Source organism: Microtus pennsylvanicus, chromosome 11 (genome assembly GCF_037038515.1).
Source record: "Microtus pennsylvanicus isolate mMicPen1 chromosome 11, mMicPen1.hap1, whole genome shotgun sequence".
NCBI lineage: Eukaryota > Metazoa > Chordata > Mammalia > Rodentia > Cricetidae > Microtus > Microtus pennsylvanicus.
Window position 1 is genome coordinate 52,177,138 of NC_134589.1, and position 19,098 is coordinate 52,196,235.

Consider the following 19,098-nt stretch of genomic DNA (forward strand, 5'->3'; position numbering starts at 1 on the left):
TGGATCCTGTGGCATAGACTCAAGTCATCAGGCTTGGCAGCGGCTCTCACCCACAGAGCCATCTATACCCCCACCACCTTTCAGAGCAGTCTCTCTGCGTAGTCCAGACTAGCTCTGAGGTCATGATTTGGCCGTTTCTATCACCCCGGTGCTTGGTTTAGAGACAGATTTCTTCTTAGTATCCATTAAAGCACACAGAGGGACAATGCTTTCCTGTGAGAGCGGCGTGGTGGCTCTGGGAAAACTAAGGGAGGCATTCCTCTCAGATCCTGGGCTCCCTCCATACAGAAGTTCCATAACAGAAGGCTTATGTTCCTCCTGGACAAAGCCAGGGAGCACAAAGGTGACGAGTGTCTCCCAAGGCCAGCCAGCAAGATATCTGGATTCCACACCTCAGCCTTATCCCTGGGAGACGATGCCAGTTAAGCAGGGAGAACTGTTTCCAGATCTTAAGTTGGCCTAGGCAGCCTCCCCTTGTGGGAGGAGGCTTTGGAGGAGCCATACTGGACCATGGGGGGAGGAGAAGAGCGCTGCAGGGGATAGCAGTGGAGGGACTCTGTCCCTCACCTCATTTGCCTTCAGAGGGGCCCCCTCACAGCCAGTGTCCCTGTCTCCTGCTCCTCCTTCTTCCTCTGGAGCAACCTTTAACCCTCCTCCACACACTGCAAGGCTACCCCACTTGTTCTCTGTCTGAGCTGCGGAGTGGACAGTGGCTATCAATGGAGAACAGAGACTCCTGCTTGCATCGACGACTGCTTCTGCTATTGCTGCTGCTGCTGCCACCACCTCACACCCACCAGGGACAGCCTCTGAGACACACTGTCCCTAACCAGGTGCAGAATGGGATGGGGTTCCCCTGTGTGTTTAAATGAGCTACGTTTTAGCTCTGCCTTTTCCCGTCCTCTCCTCTTCTGACCCGGTAGCCGCGCTTGTCTGCCTCTGAAACGTCTTGACTCAGCTCGTTCTCTTTTTCTGACAGAGTGCTCAGGCCCCTCTGGCTAGGTACCTCAGCAATGGCCCAGGACAAGAGCCTGTTACTGTGATAACCATTGATGTCGCCAAAATCAGCAGGTACGGGAGTTACTCTGCCTCTTTTTGTCTTAAACTTCTTTTTATTTTTATGTGCACTAATATTTGGTCTGCGTGTATGTCTGTGTGAAGGTGTTGGATCCCCTGGAACTGGAGTTACAGACAGTTGTAACTCTGGAAGAGCAGCCAGTGTTTTTAACCGCTGAGTCATCTCTCCAGTCCTTGACCTCTTGACCCAGCCCTCTGACCTTCCCTCCCCCCCCCATGTTATCTCCCAGAGTTCCACTCCCCTCAACCCTGAAACCCCACACATCCCATACACAGTCTCTCCTTCTGTGTCCTTCCAGACTCTATTCCTCCTTTGAGTTTCGAACCTGGGATCCAGAGGGAGTGATTTTTTATGGGGACACTAACACCAAAGATGATTGGTTCATGCTGGGACTTCGGGATGGCCAGCCTGAAATTCAGCTGCACAATCTCTGGGCTCGGCTTACAGTAGGCTTTGGTCCTCGGCTCAGTGATGGGAGATGGCACCAGGTAAGAGAACTCTGCTGGGGAATGTCACCTTTATTTGATGAGGAAGGAGAGCAGGAACATACCTTCACGATGGTCCTCTCTTCTTAGTGATGCACAGTCCCTGTGAAGTAGCTGTTCTTATCCCTGTTTCATCAGATGGGGATTCCCAGGCGGAGTCAGTATGTAGTGACACAGTCTCAGGGACCAAGGACGCGTCTTCTAGTGCATCCTCTTTCAACTGCTCCAGGCTGCCTCTGAGGAAAGTGGAGGTGACAGACTCAGGGCCCTCTGCTTTTGCTTCTTTCTGCTTCTGGTCTCGTCCTGTAGGTGGAGCTGAAGATGAATGGGGATTCACTGCTGCTGTCGGTGGACGGGAAGGAGGTGCTGTGCCTGAGACAAATCTCTGGATCTCTGGCTGACAGGGCCCAGCCCAGCATGAGGATTGCCCTAGGGGGACTCCTCCTCCCTGCCTCCAGTCTTCGGTTCCCGGTAACTACATCCTAGGGCTAAGCTATGGAAACCTAAGTTCAGGTTTTAGGGAGAGTGGGGTGGAGTAAGAGCTATGTGGCTACATGAAAATCTGGGTGATGGAGGCCGAGGCAGGCAGATCTCTGTGAGTTCGAAGCCAGCCTGGTCTACAAGAGCTAGTTCCAGGACAGCTAGGACTGCTACACAGAGATCTGTCTCAAAAACAAACAAACAAACAAACAAACGAGCCACAGAGAGAAAAATAAACACTTGCCTTCCTAAGAGGAAATGCTAGGGGTTAGGATTCAGATGCCCTGATCCCACCATCCCAACTCCACTCCCAACCCACTTCAGCTGGTTCCTGCACTAGACGGATGTATACGTCGAGATATCTGGCTGGGCCACGAGACCCAGCTTTCACCCTCTGCCACTACTAACCTCGGAAACTGTGATGTGGACTTGCAGCCTGGACTGTTCTTCCCGCCAGGGACCCATGCAGAATTTAGTCTCCAAGGTAGACTTTTTAAAATCTCTTTCCTCTCCATGTCCAGTTCTGCCTTCCTCTGTCTCTCTTTAACATAAAACCCAAGTCTTACAGCCTCAGGAGAATAATTTTTCCCCCTAGACATTCCCCAGCCTCACACGGACCCCTGGAGCTTTTCTCTGGAGCTGGGATTTAAGATGGTGGATGGTTCCGGATGCCTCCTTGCTCTTGGGACAGGAAGAAATTCTTCTTGGCTTACCCTTCACCTCCAAGATCAAGTAAAGGAAGAGGGTGGGATGCTGGCTGTATTTAGCGGATTCTAGGGAAAATGAGGCAAGGGGGTGGTTTAGTAGTAGAAAGGCTTAAGTGGGCATTGAGATCAGGGTGGAAAGCCAGAGACATCACAAAAGGCAGACAGCTTTTACCTAGACTGCGTGCTTATTTGGGGCTGGGGATGGTTTCACATAAGGTCAAACCAGGACATTGCACGGAAGTATAGCTCAGAGGCTGAATTAAGGGAGCGAGAGGAGCTGCAAGGTGTAGACGTGGCTCGTCCTTTCCTCTCTTAATGCCTTCTCTGCCCTGCCCACTGCAGAAGGTGGTGCTGTCTTCTGGAGTAGAACCAAAACTAGCTTTACCCCTGGACTTGGAACTCCCTCTTCAGCTGAAGCTGGATAACTTCAAAGTGGTCTTGAGCCAAGGACCAAAGATGGAAGTCCTTGCTGTGTCCCTTTGGAGATTTGCCTCCCTCCAGAGACTCTGGTCCCACCCTCAGAGCCATCTCTCCCTTGGGGCTTTACCAGGTAAGTGAATTCTGTTTAAGTAGCTATAGGGAGAGTGGACACATTCTGAGGGGAAGGGAGCCTCGGGGAGAGAAGAAAGGGATGACACGTGGAGTATCGTTGAGGCATAGAGTGCAAACCTAGCGTGCATGAGGCTGTGGTTCTTTTACTAGAAAGTGAAACTGGAATAGAGGGGGGGCTAGCCATGGAAACACACACACACACCACACATACACCATACCCCCACACACCACATACACATCACACACATCACACACCACACCACACACACATCACACACATACACACCACACACACATCTCACACACACACACACACCACACATACACCATACCCCCCACACCACATACACATCACACACATCACACACCACACCACACACACATCACACACATACACACCACACACACATCTCACACACACACACACCACACATACACCATACCCCCCCACACCACATACACATCACACACATCACACACCACACCACACACACATCACACACATACACACCACACACACATCTCACACACACACACACCACACATACACCATACCCCCCCACACCACATACACATCACACACATCACACCACACACACATCACACACATACACATCACACACACATCACACATACACACCACACCACACACACATCACACACACACCACACCACACACACATCACACAGACACACCACACACACCACACACACATCATACACACACCACACACATACACACCAAACACACACACATCACACAGACACACCACACACACCACACACATCACACAGACACACCACACACACCACACATACACACCACACACATCATACACACACCACACACATACACACCACACACACACATCACACATACACACCACACCACACACACATCACACACACACCACACCACACACACACCACACAGACACACCACACACACCACACATACACACCACACACATCATACACACACCACACACATACACACCATACACACACATCACACATACACCACACACACCACACACATCACACATACACCACACACACCACACACACACATACACACCACACACACCACACACATCACACATACACACAACACATATCATACACACACCACACACATACACAACACACACACCACACACACATCACACATACACCACACACACCACACACATCACACATACACCACACACACCACACACATCACACACACACACCACACATACATCATACACATACCACACACACATCACACATACACACCACACACACCACACATACATCACACACACACATACATACCACACACACCACACACACATCACACACATATCACACATACACACCACATACACCACACACACATCATACGCACACTACACACATACACACCACACACACCACACATACATCACACACATAGCACACACCACACACACACACACCACACACACATCACACACATAGCACACACACCACACACACACATCACACATACACCACACACACACCACACATAACACACACACCACACACACACATCACACATACACCACACACACACCACACACACATCACACACATAGCACACACAGCACACACCACACACACACCACATACACCACACACACACACCACACACACACCACACACACATAGCACACACAGCACACACCACACACACACACATTTATTTACAATCAACACTGGGGAGGATCAGGCAAAACGAGTGCATGTTCAAGGCCAGCCTGTGCTATATAGCAAGACTCTGTCCTAAAATAATCTTTAAAAGGGAGAGGAAGTGATTGTGGAAATTCAGATAGTAGAAATGGAGCTACTTGGTCTGAGCTACCCTGATGCTTGATGCTACCTCTATGCCACCTTTCCGTAGGAGACAACTCTTCTGCTTCCTTTTGCTTGAGGGATCTTTGGGTACAAGGACAGAGACTGGATGTAGACCAGGCCCTGAAGAGAAGCCAGAACATCTGGACTCACAGCTGTCCTCAGAGCCCAAACAATATCACTCACACTTCCCACCAAGCCAACCCCCTTTGAGAAGGAGGCATGGTGGTGCAAGCCTGGAAACCCATGACAGGTGGAGTTGGGAGAACCAGGGCCTCAGTGCCATCCTTGGCTACATAGCATGCTTGAGGCCAGCCTGGGCTATGTGAAGCCCTGTCATTAAAAATAAAAAGGAACTGTGAATGCAACCCATTTATTCAACGAATATTTACTGTGCTCTGGCAGTGGACTGGGCAGCATGGTAAGCGCTGAGGTGTGCTGAAGAGTAAAAACAACTGTGCTTTCTTCTGATGCTCATGGACCAATAGGAGAGGTGAGTTTGCTTCAAATGGCAGCAAATAGAAGGACAACTGGAATTTATATGTGCTGCAGAAGTGCACTTGGAGAGTTGTGCCAGCGCAGGGACTGTGAGGCTATGACGTAGTCTGGAAGGCGGAGAGAGCTTTCCCGACGATATGGTGACTTAGGCTCAGCCCTGGGAACAGGAACCATGGACACACACACATCACCTGGAAGCTGAGAGCCTGCCCTCTTCCCCAACATCCACATTCTGAGACTCTCATGTCAGCCCAGGAATTTGTTGTCTGGGGCAGCAGGGGGCGTAAGAGTGTCACAGAGATCTGGAGCAGAGGTTCTGGGAAAGTCAGGGAAGGAGCAAAAAGAGCTTAGAGTGGAAAGCTTGCCTGCTGGTGGGAGGCCCTGGGTTTTGTCCCTAAACACTGCGAAAAGGAGAAAAAAGAAGAGGCCAGAGGGGCCAAAGCGGCAGCTCTCCTAGCCTCGTTTCTGCTGCTGCCCGCAGTAAGGCTTCTTTCATTAAACAAAGACTAGTTTGTCGAGGCTCCAAATGGAAAGAAGAGGCAGATTCAGGAACATTTCTGCTATGAAAGAATTTAGAGGGGTGGGTGTTTCCCTACCGTTGAAGCCCAAGGTAGGAGGTGCAACATTGTATCCAGTGGTGGCACCTGTCACCCCCACCACTCAGTAGGTGGGTAGGACTTCCAGGGGTTCACCGCTACCCTGTACATCCGATGAGGTGGAGGTCAGTCTCGACTAGAAGACCTGTCTGACTTTGTGCGGCTAGTGAGGGGATCGAGGCCTGTGCATGCGAGGCAAACACTCTGCCCCTAAAGTACATCTCCAGACTGAGACTCTGTCTAAAAACAGGACAGGATATCGAGCCTCTGGTGACCCTCACCATCCGTGGCAACTTCAAGGCCATGCCGCCAGCTCCATGTTTCAGCTCTTCTCAGAACCCTTATATCCTGTTGCCAAGGAGTGAGTCCTCCCCAGACTCCCGCCTCAGTTCTGCCTCTCAGTCTCCCTTTGCAGCCCTGGCTAGACTGGAACTTGCTATGTGGACCAAGCTGACCTCACTCAAACTCATATTCTCCCGACTTGGCCACCGGTGTGTGTACGTACCACTGTGCCCTGCTTACTCAAGAACTTTTTTTTAGCCAGGCAGTGGTGGCGCATGCCTTTAATCCCAGGACTCAGGAGGCAGAGGCAGGTGGATCTCTGTGAGTTCAAGGCCAGCCTGGTCTACAAGAGCTAGTTCCAGGACAGGCACCAAAGCTACAGAGAAACCTTGTCTTGAGAAAAAAAAAAGAGTTAGCTAGAAATATGCGTAAGCCACTGACCAAACAGTGTTGTAATTAATACAGTTTCTGTGTGTTTATTTTGGGTCTGGATGGCTGGAAAACAAACGAGCAGTCTCCTACTACACAAACCTCCCGAGTGCTGGGATCAAAGGCGTGCGCCAGTCAGCCGCATCATTTCAATAGTAGCTATAACTATAAAAGGAGTAAAAGCCAAGACTAGAGTAGAGGGAGAAAGAAAGGGCATTGTGGGGTGGGTCATCAGGTGGTCAGGAGGGCCTCTGGGGTAATGTCACTGGAGTAGAGACCTGAACAATGAGAAGTCGCCCTGTGGAGGCTTCGGGTGTAAGCCAGCAGGGATTGATTGAAGAGCCTGTATACATATGGGCATCCATCAAAGAGGACTGTGTTCTGGGTGGTAACTTCCTGGCTTTATGTGCTCAGAATGTCTCAGGGGCTAGTTTTTCTCCTCTGCCTCCACCATGCCCTCTCTAGGACACTATGCCCCCAACCTTTCTTCTCCAGCCTGCCCTAGATTCCAGGATTCCTGACCACAGTCCAAAGTTGTCTACACTCTCTCATTAAGACTGACTTTGCTTCAACACAGACTTTGCCAAGCCCCCACCAAGGGCATCGACTGTGCCTGCTCACCATCCCTTGCCTTCTCTGACACCCACCCCCTCCAAGAAGAAAAAAACTTTCCAGATTTGGCAGCACACTCTGAAGCCTCAAGGCCTGGCCTCCTCCACTCACTCCAGCCTATCCACTGCCTCTCTCTCCCTCCCTCCACCCCCCCATCTGCCCTCTGTCCTTTCTCTGTCTTTCAACTAACATTTATTGGGTGCTGACAGGATGCCAAGCACTGTGTTAGGTCATGGACAGGGATTCTAAGGATGAAGAAGGCTTAATGATGTCCCCAGAGACCCGGGGTGTTGACAGATACATATGTAAAATGTTATCAAAACCACATCTATTTTTTGAGACAGTATTTCATGCTGCCCAAGCTGGCTTCAAACTCTGTGTAGCTGAAGATGATCTCCGAATCTCCTGCCTTCACCTCTTGAGTGCTGGGATTATAGATGAGCACCACCATGCCAGGTTTATACAGTGCTGAGGCTCTGGGCACCTTTGGCAAATCCTCTAGGCTGTAATCTGCTTTATTTATGTTTCTACCTTTTTTCCTTCAAGGTAGGGTTTCACTATATAGTTCTAACTGGCCTGGGCTCACTATATAGACCATCATACCCTACTTCTGTCTAGGAATAGACATGCAATACTGAGAGAATACTTTAACATTGAGCTATATTCCCAGTTCCTAGTAGGGATATTTAAAAGGGGGGTGACCCAACAAAAACAAAAAACAAACACCAGGTAAGGTGTCACACACCCTTAATCCCAGCACTGGGGAGGCAGAGGCAGGCAGATCTCTAAATTCAAGGCCAGCCAGGGTTACAAATCGAACTTGAAGACTGCCAGGACCACACAGAGAAACCCTGTCAGGAAAAACCAAAGTAAATAATAATAACAACAACAACAATAATAACAGCAACAACAATAATAATACTAAAAGGAAAAAAACCCACAAACCAGTGATCGCTATGAGCTTCCAGAAAACTTAGATATTAATTTCATCAAGCAATATCAAGGGATGAGCTATTAGATGTATGACATTGAACAAATGACTTTCACTTTCAGTTCCCACCATTACTGTTTTATGCAGGGTTTCACTCTGCAGCTCTGGCTAGTGTAGAACTCACTAGGCAGACCAGACTGGTCTCAAACTCGCAGAAGTCAGCTTTACTCCATCCCCAGGGGTGCTTTAAAGATTTGATAAAATCATGTAGGTAAAAATATCTGCTACAGAGCTTGGCATGAAAAGTACTCAAAATGTGGGTTATATTGCTGTTTTTATTACCATCACATTTAATTTTTTGATGAATAAATCTGAGGCTGCTAATCTAGAGAACAGGGAAGGGTATGTCATGTGGTTGAGCCTTGGGCAGTCTCAGACGGAAAGAAGGGGAAAGAAGGTAGGTTTGGGAGGCTCCTTGGCTCATGTGATGAAAGGCCTGGTGTGTCCTGCTGAGAGTCTGGGCTCCATCTGGTCAGTGCGGGAACATTTGTGTTTTATCTTGCTGTTTTGTTTTAGTTGTGATAAAATACAAGCAACATAAAAATGACCACCCTAACCATTGTCAAGTGTTCATCTCAGTAGCATAAAGGACATTTACAAGTCATACAAACATCACCACTCTCCATCCACAGATTGTTTTCCCCCAGTGCTAACAATAGATCTTGGTACCTCACATGTGCAAGGTAAGTGCTCTACCACTGAGCTGAACCAGGAGATTGCTTTCAGCTTGCAAACTCTGAGCTTTGCCTCTGCCACCTTATTTAACTCATTCATCTAAAACCTGGAATTAGGGCTGGATGGCTCGGCAGGTACCAGGCTGCTACCAACCATGATGACCTGAGTTTCATTCCTAGAGTGTGGAGGAATGGGTGGAGGGGGCTGGAGAGATGGCTCAGAGGTTAAGAGCACTGGCTGCTCTTCCAGAGGTCCTGAGTTCGATTCCCAGCAACCACGTGGTGGCTCACAACCATCTGTAATGAGATCTGGCGCCCTCCTCTGGCATGCGGGCATACATGAAGGCAGAATGTTGTATACATAATAAATAAATAGATCCATTAAAAAAACGGGTGGAGAGGCTGGGTGGTGGTGACACAAGCCTTCAATTCTAGCACTTGGGAGGCAGAGGCAGGCAGATCTCCATGAGTTCATGGCCAGCCTGGTTTACGAATTAAATCAAGTTCCAGGACAGCCAGTTGTTACACAGAGAAACCCTGTCTCAGGAAAAAAAAAAAGTCACACGTTGTTATGACTTCTACATACACACATATAATAAGTAAATAATGGGAAAAAGGTTAGATCCTAGAATTATGTGTGTGAGGCAGCAAGGACCTTTGCTGACTCTGCCTCTGGGACAGTGAGGAGGGGCAGCCACCTGACCCTTTCTGGAGATCCTGGATGGAGGCAGGTTCCAGAAGGGCTTTCCCTCCTCTTCCTCCTTGTTTGCCCCAGACTTCAGGTTGGAGGTTGCTAGTGGTTCTCTGTCCGTCCCCCTCGCCCCGTGCCCTCCACCCATCTAGGTCAACCCTAGGCTTTTCTGGATCTCCCCTTTCTCAGCTTGTCTGCCTTTGAGTATGGAAGCTCCCCCTCCCTCCCATCTACCCACTCCTTACCTACAGAAGGCTAAAAGAGGGAGCGATAGGCATCTCACTCAGTGGCCTATCTCTAGTTCCCAGAAGATTTTCACCGTTTCTTTTCTAAGAAAATGAGCCTGGTGCCCAGGGAAGAGACTCAGCCAAGAAGCTGGAGGCCACCATAGGCTGTATTTGCCTGTGTGTGTGTGTGTGTGTGTGTTGCGCGCGCGTCTGTCTGTCCATCCATTCATTTAGTGCTCTTCTCTTAGTGGAGAGAACAAGCTGCTCTCTGGGATTTCTTGCAGAAAATCCATTCCATATTTAAGCTGAATTCAGCAACCAGCATTATCTTGCTAAGACAAAGGCCTACTGCCGAAAAGTGTAGAGTGGAGGTAGTTGGCTCAGTGGTAGAGTATTTGCCTATTCTGTATAGAGCCCCAGGTTTCAATCTCAGCACTGGGGTAGGAAGAGGAAGTTTACGACACAGTTGCATAGACAAAGCACACAAGTAAGTTCATAATCCATTTGCTCAGTAGAAAAATTCAGGTGCCAGCCTGGATTCCTCTCTTTGCCTTATCCCCATCGCTTACTCTTCCTCACTCTCATTCTCTTCTCTTCTCCTTCTCTCCTTTCCATCTTCCGCCTTGATGTCCTGTTCATACTCACATGCTGTAAAGCTAGGGCTGGCCTTGCTTCTCATGGCCTTAACACACACACACACACGTGGATGTGAGGGTAATATATATATATATATATATATATACATACATACATATATATATACATACATATATATGACTATTTTATTTATTCTTTGAGAAGCTTTTACATATATACAATGTTTTTTTTTTTTTTTGGTTTTTCGAGACAGGGTTTCTCTGTGGGTTTGGAGCCTGTCCTGGAACTAGCTCTTGTAGACCAGGCTGGTCTCGAACTCACAGAGATCCGCCTGCCTCTGCCTCCCAAGTGCTGGGATTAAAGGCGTGCGCCACCACTGCCTGGCTTATACAATGTATTTTGATAATATCTACTCACACCTTTCTCTTCCAGCCCCCCCAGGATAACCCCCCCCACATACGCACTGGCTTTGTTTTTGAGACAAGGTTTCTCTGTGTAGCCCAGGTTGGCCTCAAACATTATCCTCGTGCCTTTGGTTTGGATTACCAGGATGGATTACCATAGTTCCCCCCGCACCCCGCTTTTTCCTGAGTTAGGGTCTGGTTGTGTTGTCCTGACTGACCTTGAACCCCTGGCCTCCATCCTACTCCAGTTTCCCAGAACTGTCACCATGCCTGGTTGAATGGACCATGTCATTTTACAGTTTAGAACGCTAGAGTTATTTCCATGACACTTATACTACACTTCAAATTACAGTCAGCCAGTCATGGCTGCCTGCCATTTCAGCACTCAGAAGGCAGAGGAAGGAGAGTCCTAAGTTCAGCCTGGGGCTGGAGATGATGGTGCTCCACCTGCAAACCCAGTATCAGGAGTCGAAGCAGGAGGATCAAGGAGTTCAAATTCATCTTGCCTTCTCTAGACCAGTATTCCAGACCGACCTGGGAAAACAAAACAAAAACCAGTACTACCACCACCAGTGGCAATAACAGATCATTGAGGCTTTTTTCTTTTTTTGTCTTTTTTGTTTGTTTGTTTGGTTTTTCGAGACAGGGTTTCTCTGTGTAGTTCTGTAGTCCTGGATCTTATTTTGTAGACCAGGCTGGCCTCACAGAGATCCGTTTGCCTACACTCATGCTGGGATTAGAGGCATTCTGCCAACACCCGTGTAGCATATTTTTATAAATCCAGAATTTGGGAGGCGGAGGATCTCTTTAAGGCCAGCCTGGGATGGAGAACCAACCCCTGCAAATTATTGTCTGACCCCCACAAGTGGGCTGTGTTTCTGCCACTGAAAAAAGTGGAGATAATGACTTTTTAAAGTAGGAGCTCCAACTTCAGTGGCTTGCTTGGCTTCCTCGGATAGTAGGGACTCTGTAACGATTTGCCCAAATGGCAGGTGCTGAGAGGACCTACTTAGCTGTAGAGCTAAGGCGCGGGATACGCCGTAGGGTGGACCTGAGAAGAAGGGCATCCTGTGGTGGCTTCTATCCCTCCCTCCCTGTGTGTTCTAGTTTCTTGGCTCTTTCTTGGTGTCTGGCGCTTTTCTTTATTCCTCTCACATTCTGTCCTCTGTTCCGGAGGTTTTCGAAGTAACTCTATCTTAGTCTCCTTTCAAATTCCCTGCCCTGTGCCCCCACTTTTGAGTACGCATCAGCTTGTCTTTCGGTTTGAGCCTCTCTGGGGGTAATTTTTTCCTCCATTCCATCCACACGCACCCTCTGTCCTCTTGTCCCACCTTGTTTCAGTACAGTACCTGGGGTCTTGGTTAAGGAAGAACCCTTTAGGACTAAAGGACCCTGCTGGGGGCGGGTCCAATCCTCTAAATTTACATATGTATGAGATCTCCCGGGCGAGCATCGAAGAGGCGGGGTTCCTGGGGAGTGGGTGGGAAGGGGGCGGACACCCTCAGAGTCACAGAATATAAAGACCGTGCGCAGGGACCGTGCTCCCCGCACTGCTGAGGAGCGGAGCCTCCGCCTCGGTGCTCCCCTGTTTTTTGCCTGTTTCCCCCCACCCCACCCCAACTGCCCGTCCCCGCCCCAGCTCCCACTGGCTGGGCCAACAGTGGTGTGGCTCTCGCCGTTTGTCGGAGGAGCTTTAATCGGCCACCTGCCGCGTTCCACAGCCTCTTTGCATCTCGGATTTCGGGGCGGCTCCCTCCCCCATTTTTCCCTGCTTCTCTGCACCCCGCTTTTTCTGCGTTTCGCCAGGTTTTTGTAGCCGTCTGTTTTTTGCACCCCTTTTTGCTTTGCTTCTAGGCGGTGTGTGGGGTGAAGCTGCCTTGGCATTCCTTCCCCTGGTTCTTTCCCTGTTTTGACAGCCCCCCTTTCTATCGCAGTAGGGGGGGCCTAGCCTCGGCGCACCTCAGCTACGCTGCCAGCAGACCACAGTGAGTGGCTGTGCACCCCGGAATTTGCAGCAGCTGCATATCTGAGTAGAGTCTCCCTCGCCTCGCTCCCCGCGCATTTGGGTGCGTGGAGGGCTTCAGCGCGCGACGCCCCCGCTTCTCCGCAGCCCCCCGCAGCACACCGGGACTCGCCCCGTGCCGCCAAGATGGTCATCCAGAAAGAGAAGAAGAGCTGCGGGCAGGTGGTTGAGGAGTGGAAGGAGTTCGTGTGGAACCCGCGGACGCACCAGTTCATGGGGCGCACCGGGACCAGCTGGGGTACGCGGGGCTGGAGCGGGAAAGGTGGTGGCTGACTGCCCGGCGACGCCTTTGGGGCACAGGGTCCCGCGGGCGTCACCCCAGCTCCCCTGCCGGGTCCCTGGCGTCCAGCCCCCACTGCTGGGCTTTGGACCGGGAGGGGCCCAAATCAGCGGTCTAATCTCTCTGGCTGGCCGCTGCGGAGGCGGAGAAAGTAGGTCACTGCCGCCTGCTCGCCCCCCGCGGAGCCCCCTCGGGCGGGGGGTCGCGGGTTCTGCCCGCGTGTCCGTGCTGCGGCGCTCCCGCTCCGGTTCAGGCCCTGCCGGCTGCACACGGTTTTCACCCCCCTCCCCGAAGAGTGCCCTAACTCTCCCTCTGGCTTTCACTAGCTAGCCAACCTCGTCTATTTTTAGCTCTCACCCACCCCCTTGGACCCTGGGAACATTCATGAGGGGGCGGATCTGGTAGGGGGGTCTTGGGGGGGTGCGTTCTTAACAGCGGAAGTTGTTTGTCTGTATTCCACCATTGGCGTTTGGAGCCTTCTGTGGCTGCTTTGTGGGTAGGGGGCTGCCAGGAGGGATGACACTTTCTCAGGCTAGATGTTTTCAGATGTCAGAGGCGAGAGAAAAATGGTCACTGTGCTGAGATGGGATACATCCTCAGACTGGGTGTTTCCATGGGATGATGCCTGGGGGGGAGGACGGACTGTCTATCCTTACCTTGGGGGTGTGCAAGGACTTTTATGTAGCCAGGGTCTGCTGATGGGCACAGGTGAGGGGAGGGCCAAGCAGAGTTAAAGCACAGGGATTCTGTGACATAATTTACAATATAGCCACATTGATTGGACACAATTTCATCAGACCACCCACCTAAGACTTAGGGAACCTTGAAAGGAGATCAATGCAGCCCTTGTCCTCAAGGAACCAGAGACCCTCTGGGATGTGAGGGATCAATGAATGAACGCTTGGGGCCACGGAGACACTGTGTCTTCTTGGGTGGAAAGACTGATAGATAGCTCAGGGTGGTTGGAACAGCACGTCCTCCTCAGGCGAGGCCTAGGAGAGGAGTCACCAGATACCATGTCCGGGGAAGGCTTCTAGGGATGTCTGTCATCTCCTTGACTCCAGCCAGGTTCCTGTGTGACTGCCGATGTCCTGGCTATGACTGTGACTTAGAGTCTGTAGCTGGGCCGAGCTCCCTCCTTTCAGGATCTGCTTCCAAAGTTTGGCTTTCACAGGGTGTGTGTGTGTGTGTGTGTGTGAGAGAGAGAGAGAGAGAGAGAGAGAGAGAGAGAGAGAGAGAGAGAGAGAGGAGAGAGAGAGAGAGAGAGGAGAGAGAGAGAGAGAGATCTTGCTCTTTGAGTCCTAGGAGCCTCGGCTCTGAGGTCATAGGAAGTTGGCCGCGAGTGGCGGCCTCACCAGCTTCCATCCCTTGTGCTAGCCGCACGGCTCTCAGCTTGAATTCCCATGCAGTGGGCCATCATGTCTTTTCAGGACCATACACAGGTTGAGAAATTGGGGGTGTAACTAGAGGCAGAGCGACAGTGACCTATTCTTGGAATTGTCACAACAACTACAGCTTACGTCTCTTGTGGCCTGCAAAAAAGTCGGACTTCACTGTGCCCCAGGAGGAGGCTGGGAGTCAGGGCTGGAGCTAGGCTCTGCCTGGTTCCAGCTTGTTTCCTTTGGCTCCCAGGGGAAGGCCCCGAGATATCCTGTCGCTCCCAGTACACAGCTTGAGAGGGAAGACGCATGAGTGTGGTGGTGGGCGAGGTGAGGTAGAGGAGGTGTGGAACCTGCTGACTCTAGTTCCTCCATCCTAGCCTTCATCCTCCTCTTCTACCTCGTCTTCTATGGCTTCCTCACGGCCATGTTCACCCTTACCATGTGGGCCATGCTGCAGACTGTCTCTGACCACACTCCCAAGTACCAGGATCGACTGGCCACACCAGGTGAGTGAAGAGGTTCCCTTAGCAGCCGCTCTTCAACTGCTGTGTCTTCAAGCACCTCATGAGGCGCTTGCTCTTTCCAGGAGTTTGATGGGAAGTTCTTGAACTTGGCCTTCCTTCCCATGTCCTGCTGCTGGGAGTTACATGATCTGGAGGAGTGGCAAATGCCACAGGAGATTGCCCTCCCGGGAAGGCAACCTCAGATCTGTGCCCCATCTCTTATCCTGGTGTATGTCACATCTGTTTTCTTTCCGCGATGTGTTTCTCCTCACCTATGACCCCCAACCTTTCCTCACGTTGACTCTAGGCTTGATGATTCGCCCCAAGACCGAGAACCTGGATGTTATTGTCAACATCAGTGACACTGAAAGTTGGGATCAGCATGTTCAGAAGCTCAACAAGTTCTTAGAGCGTGAGTGTGGGGCTCCCCAGGACCTTGAGGAGGAATTGGGGACCCTAAAAGTGGAACATCTGGCCTCTGACTCCCTTTCTCCCTCCCACCTCCTAGCTTACAACGACTCCATCCAGGCTCAGAAGAATGATGTCTGCCGCCCTGGTCGGTATTATGAGCAGCCAGATAATGGGGTTCTCAACTATCCAAAACGGGCCTGCCAATTCAACCGGACACAGCTGGGCGATTGCTCTGGCATCGGGGACCCTACCCACTATGGTTACAGCACTGGGCAGCCCTGTGTCTTCATCAAAATGAACCGGGTACCCACGACCTTGGTCCCTAGGGAGAATGGAGGAGGGAGCTGGGGCCACCATCTGTTAACTAATGTGTCCTTTCACTGGGGTTAATGGGCATTAAAGAGATATTTCGTTGTTTGTACCGAGTGAGAGGCGGGGTCAGTGGAGCCTAAGTTCAGGAACTGGAAGGCTGGACACCAAGATGTGGCCCCTTCTCACTCCGCCCTCTTTCCTTTCTCCAGGTCATCAACTTTTATGCAGGGGCAAATCAGAGTATGAACGTCAGCTGTGTTGGGAAGGTGAGCATGTGCGCCCTCCCTCGCTCCCTGCCTGCCTGTTTGTACTTTATGGTTTCTGAGTGCTTCAGCCATATCTCCCTGTCTGTTTTGCTTTCAGAGGCCCCAACACTATAGGGACAAGGGGGTAAGAGTGGGCTCCTGTGCAGCTGGAGTTCTAAGGGGCTCTTAGCCTTGCTGCTTCTCTCTAGGATACAGAAACCTGCTTTCCTAAAGACAGCCCCACCCCCTCCTACACCAGAGCCCTGGCCTCTGGCTCCGTCCTTATCTGCCTTCTCTTTGGTCTCAGTTGTCTGGGTTTCTTCCACTCTCCCTTCCATCTCAGTCCCCTTCAGACGTCTGGTAGCTGCTGATCAGTTAGCACCCTTTGCTACAACTAGGTTGTTCTTGGAACCTCTACCCAACTCTGTCCTCTCTAGAAATTTGCTGCCCCCCCCCCATTCACCCTCGTCCTTCTTCCTACCGAGTCTTTACTGTTTGTTCTTTCTTGGCTCTGCTCCAGAGACCGATTCCCAAGGATGGGGTAAGAACTTGGGGTTGATAGTGGAGTAAAAGGCCCCCCACTGTGTTGTAGCAAGTACCCTTAGGTTATCTAGTCTGATGGGACACAGGTCGCCCCTTTATGTAGACATGCAGATGAGAACATGCGTGCATGAACACACAACACACGCACGCACGCGCACACACGCACACACACACAGAGCAGATGCACAGCTCAAAGAAAACAAATTAGAAGGAATAATTTGGGGTGAAGGAGATGCAAGGGAAGTCTCATGAGCTCTTCCAGGTGCTGCTGTTTCTAACATCCTCTCTGCTCAACCTTCCTGCACCCCCACAGAGAGATGAAGATGCTGAAAATCTTGGCCACTTTGTCATGTTCCCTGCCAATGGCAACATTGACCTCATGTACTTTCCGTACTATGGCAAAAAGTTCCACGTAAGTTCCACGGAAGGTCCTGGATGGCGGCTCCCCTCCAGAGGTGCAAAATGGGGATCCTGGGAAAGAGACTTAAGTCTTTGTCTTCTTCTGGCCTAGGTGAACTATACACAGCCCTTGGTGGCGGTGAAGTTCCTGAACGTGACCCCCAACGTGGAGGTGAACGTGGAATGCCGCATTAACGCTGCCAATATCGCCACAGAGGATGAGCGAGACAAGTTTGCTGGCCGCGTGGCCTTCAAACTTCGAATCAACAAAACCTGAGGCCCCCCCTTCCCTGTGGATGCTTCTGGAATGTCCTTGACCCTGCCTGATCCCTCCCTCACCCACCCCAAAGGTATTTTTTATAACAGAGCTATGACTTGTCTGAACTTCACATCCCTTTCCTCAACTTCTCCACCTAGCCTGATGGCCACACAATTTCCACCATGCTCCAACCTTAGCTTAGCCAGAGACAGATAGATGGGCTGTCAAGATGGCCACAGAGGAGTTAGGAATTTCCTAGTCAGGAGCCGGAGCTCCGAGATAGAGGACGTGCCTAGCATGCACAAGCCCTCAGCACAGCTGGAGTCTTTCTGGTTGGAGTGTTTAGGAGTAAACCCTTACTGCTCTTGCTTCAATCGCTACTCCATTGGGAGAGCTGTAGAAAATGGCCGTGAACCCGTCCACCTACATACTCTCCCCACCCCATGTTCGGTCCTTTGCTCTTCCTATCCTCTTATCTCTTCACACTTCTGTCACTGAAGCCAGTATCTTGGTGGCTTTGACTTCTGGCTTCTCCAGCAGGTCTGCCCTCTCCTCTCCCCATCCTTGTCCCCTCTGAAAAGCAACCATTTGTAACTGAGTACAGGTTGGTTCTGTGGTCTTTTCCTTCCTTCCTGGTACATCCTGCTTCTCCCCTAATTATGAGTCCACGTTCTGGGAAAAGAGGACTAGAAGTGAAGTCTTTAATTCTTCTAGAAAATTCTCTAGTAGGCCTAGACTTTAACTTCTTCCTGGTCCCTCCTGTCATCCAAACAGCTCCTACACAGCTGGGCTTGACCTGCGCTGAATATCCACTTTGTTTTTAACTGTTGACTCCCTTCCCCCACCGGCCTTCCCAGAATATCTTTCAAGTTCTACTTCCCAGGGAGCTCTGGGGGAGGGGCCGCTATTCTGGCTCTATCCCCAGTGGCCACCTTGGAAACGTCAGCTAGCTGGGGGGACTCCCTGAGCCCAAATCTGCCCACCCCCATGCTCCCTCTGGCTTTTTCTTGCAAGTTACTAACTGGTCACTAACTTCTTCCCTTTCTGCATGCCAGCCTGAAACTTTCAGATGCCCCCTCCTGCTCAGCTCTGAATTTCTTGGCTCCGTCTCTTTCAGACTTTTTTGCCTTTAAAAAACAAACAAACAAACAAACAAACAACCCCTAAATGCCCCCTAGAATGTTAAATAAGAGTCCTGCTCTGAGTTTTCTTCAAGAGAGGCGATTTCCTCTGGTTTCTCTGCTTGTCCTTATCCATCCTAACCCCCCTTTCTTCGCTAACACTGTGGCCCCCACATCCCACACTCAGATGGATCCTTCCCTCTTCCTCCCACTGGATCTGATCTTCCCTTGAGAGCCCGGGCTTTCCCCCTCCTTCGTCTTCCCAGTGGTCTCCCTCCCCCTGCAGTTATTTAATGCCTGTGTCCGATCCTACTGTAAAAAGGATGAAGTACAATAAACTGAGAGTGATTATATATATATAAATATATATCCTACACAGAGCCCCGTGTGCTTGTCCTTTCCTGCGGATTTGGAACAGTCCTGAGAAATGACTGGGGAGGGCGGATTTAGGTGCTAC

At 50.7% G+C, this 19,098-nt stretch overlaps 2 protein-coding genes across 3 annotated transcripts; both read left to right on the forward strand.

Annotated features, from left to right (window-relative positions):
- The first annotated feature begins 552 nt into the window (after positions 1-552).
- Shbg (sex hormone binding globulin) lies at positions 553-5,494 on the forward strand. Its single transcript, XM_075942404.1, has 8 exons — positions 553-833; positions 980-1,071; positions 1,377-1,566; positions 1,873-2,034; positions 2,368-2,527; positions 2,639-2,775; positions 3,093-3,300; positions 5,212-5,494. The coding sequence occupies exons 1-8, from the start codon at positions 720-722 to the stop codon at positions 5,373-5,375; spliced, it is 1,227 nt and encodes a 408-aa protein (XP_075798519.1). The 5' UTR covers positions 553-719; the 3' UTR covers positions 5,376-5,494.
- Positions 5,495-12,706: 7,212 nt separating this feature from the next.
- Atp1b2 (ATPase Na+/K+ transporting subunit beta 2) lies at positions 12,707-19,021 on the forward strand. Of its 2 annotated transcripts, XM_075992023.1 has the most exons (8): positions 12,707-13,424; positions 15,226-15,354; positions 15,659-15,763; positions 15,860-16,065; positions 16,284-16,340; positions 16,438-16,464; positions 17,176-17,274; positions 17,374-19,021. In XM_075992023.1, the coding sequence occupies exons 1-8, from the start codon at positions 13,313-13,315 to the stop codon at positions 17,536-17,538; spliced, it is 900 nt and encodes a 299-aa protein (XP_075848138.1). In that variant the 5' UTR covers positions 12,707-13,312; the 3' UTR covers positions 17,539-19,021. The 2 variants fall into 2 exon arrangements, with proteins under 2 accessions (XP_075848138.1, XP_075848139.1); XM_075992024.1 differs by lacking the exon at positions 16,438-16,464.
- Positions 19,022-19,098: the final 77 nt, after the last annotated feature.

Excerpts from the sequence above, each read along its gene's own strand:
- Shbg (XM_075942404.1), top strand. The coding sequence starts at position 720 with ATGGAGAACAGAGACTCCTGCTTGCATCGACGACTGCTTCTGCTATTG. Across the intron at positions 1,072-1,376 it reads GATGTCGCCAAAATCAGCAG|ACTCTATTCCTCCTTTGAGT; the intron begins GTACGGGAGTTA and ends GTGTCCTTCCAG. Across the intron at positions 2,035-2,367 it reads CCTCCAGTCTTCGGTTCCCG|CTGGTTCCTGCACTAGACGG; the intron begins GTAACTACATCC and ends AACCCACTTCAG.
- Atp1b2 (XM_075992023.1), top strand. The coding sequence starts at position 13,313 with ATGGTCATCCAGAAAGAGAAGAAGAGCTGCGGGCAGGTGGTTGAGGAG. Across the intron at positions 13,425-15,225 it reads GCGCACCGGGACCAGCTGGG|CCTTCATCCTCCTCTTCTAC; the intron begins GTACGCGGGGCT and ends CCTCCATCCTAG. Across the intron at positions 16,341-16,437 it reads ACGTCAGCTGTGTTGGGAAG|AGGCCCCAACACTATAGGGA; the intron begins GTGAGCATGTGC and ends TTTTGCTTTCAG.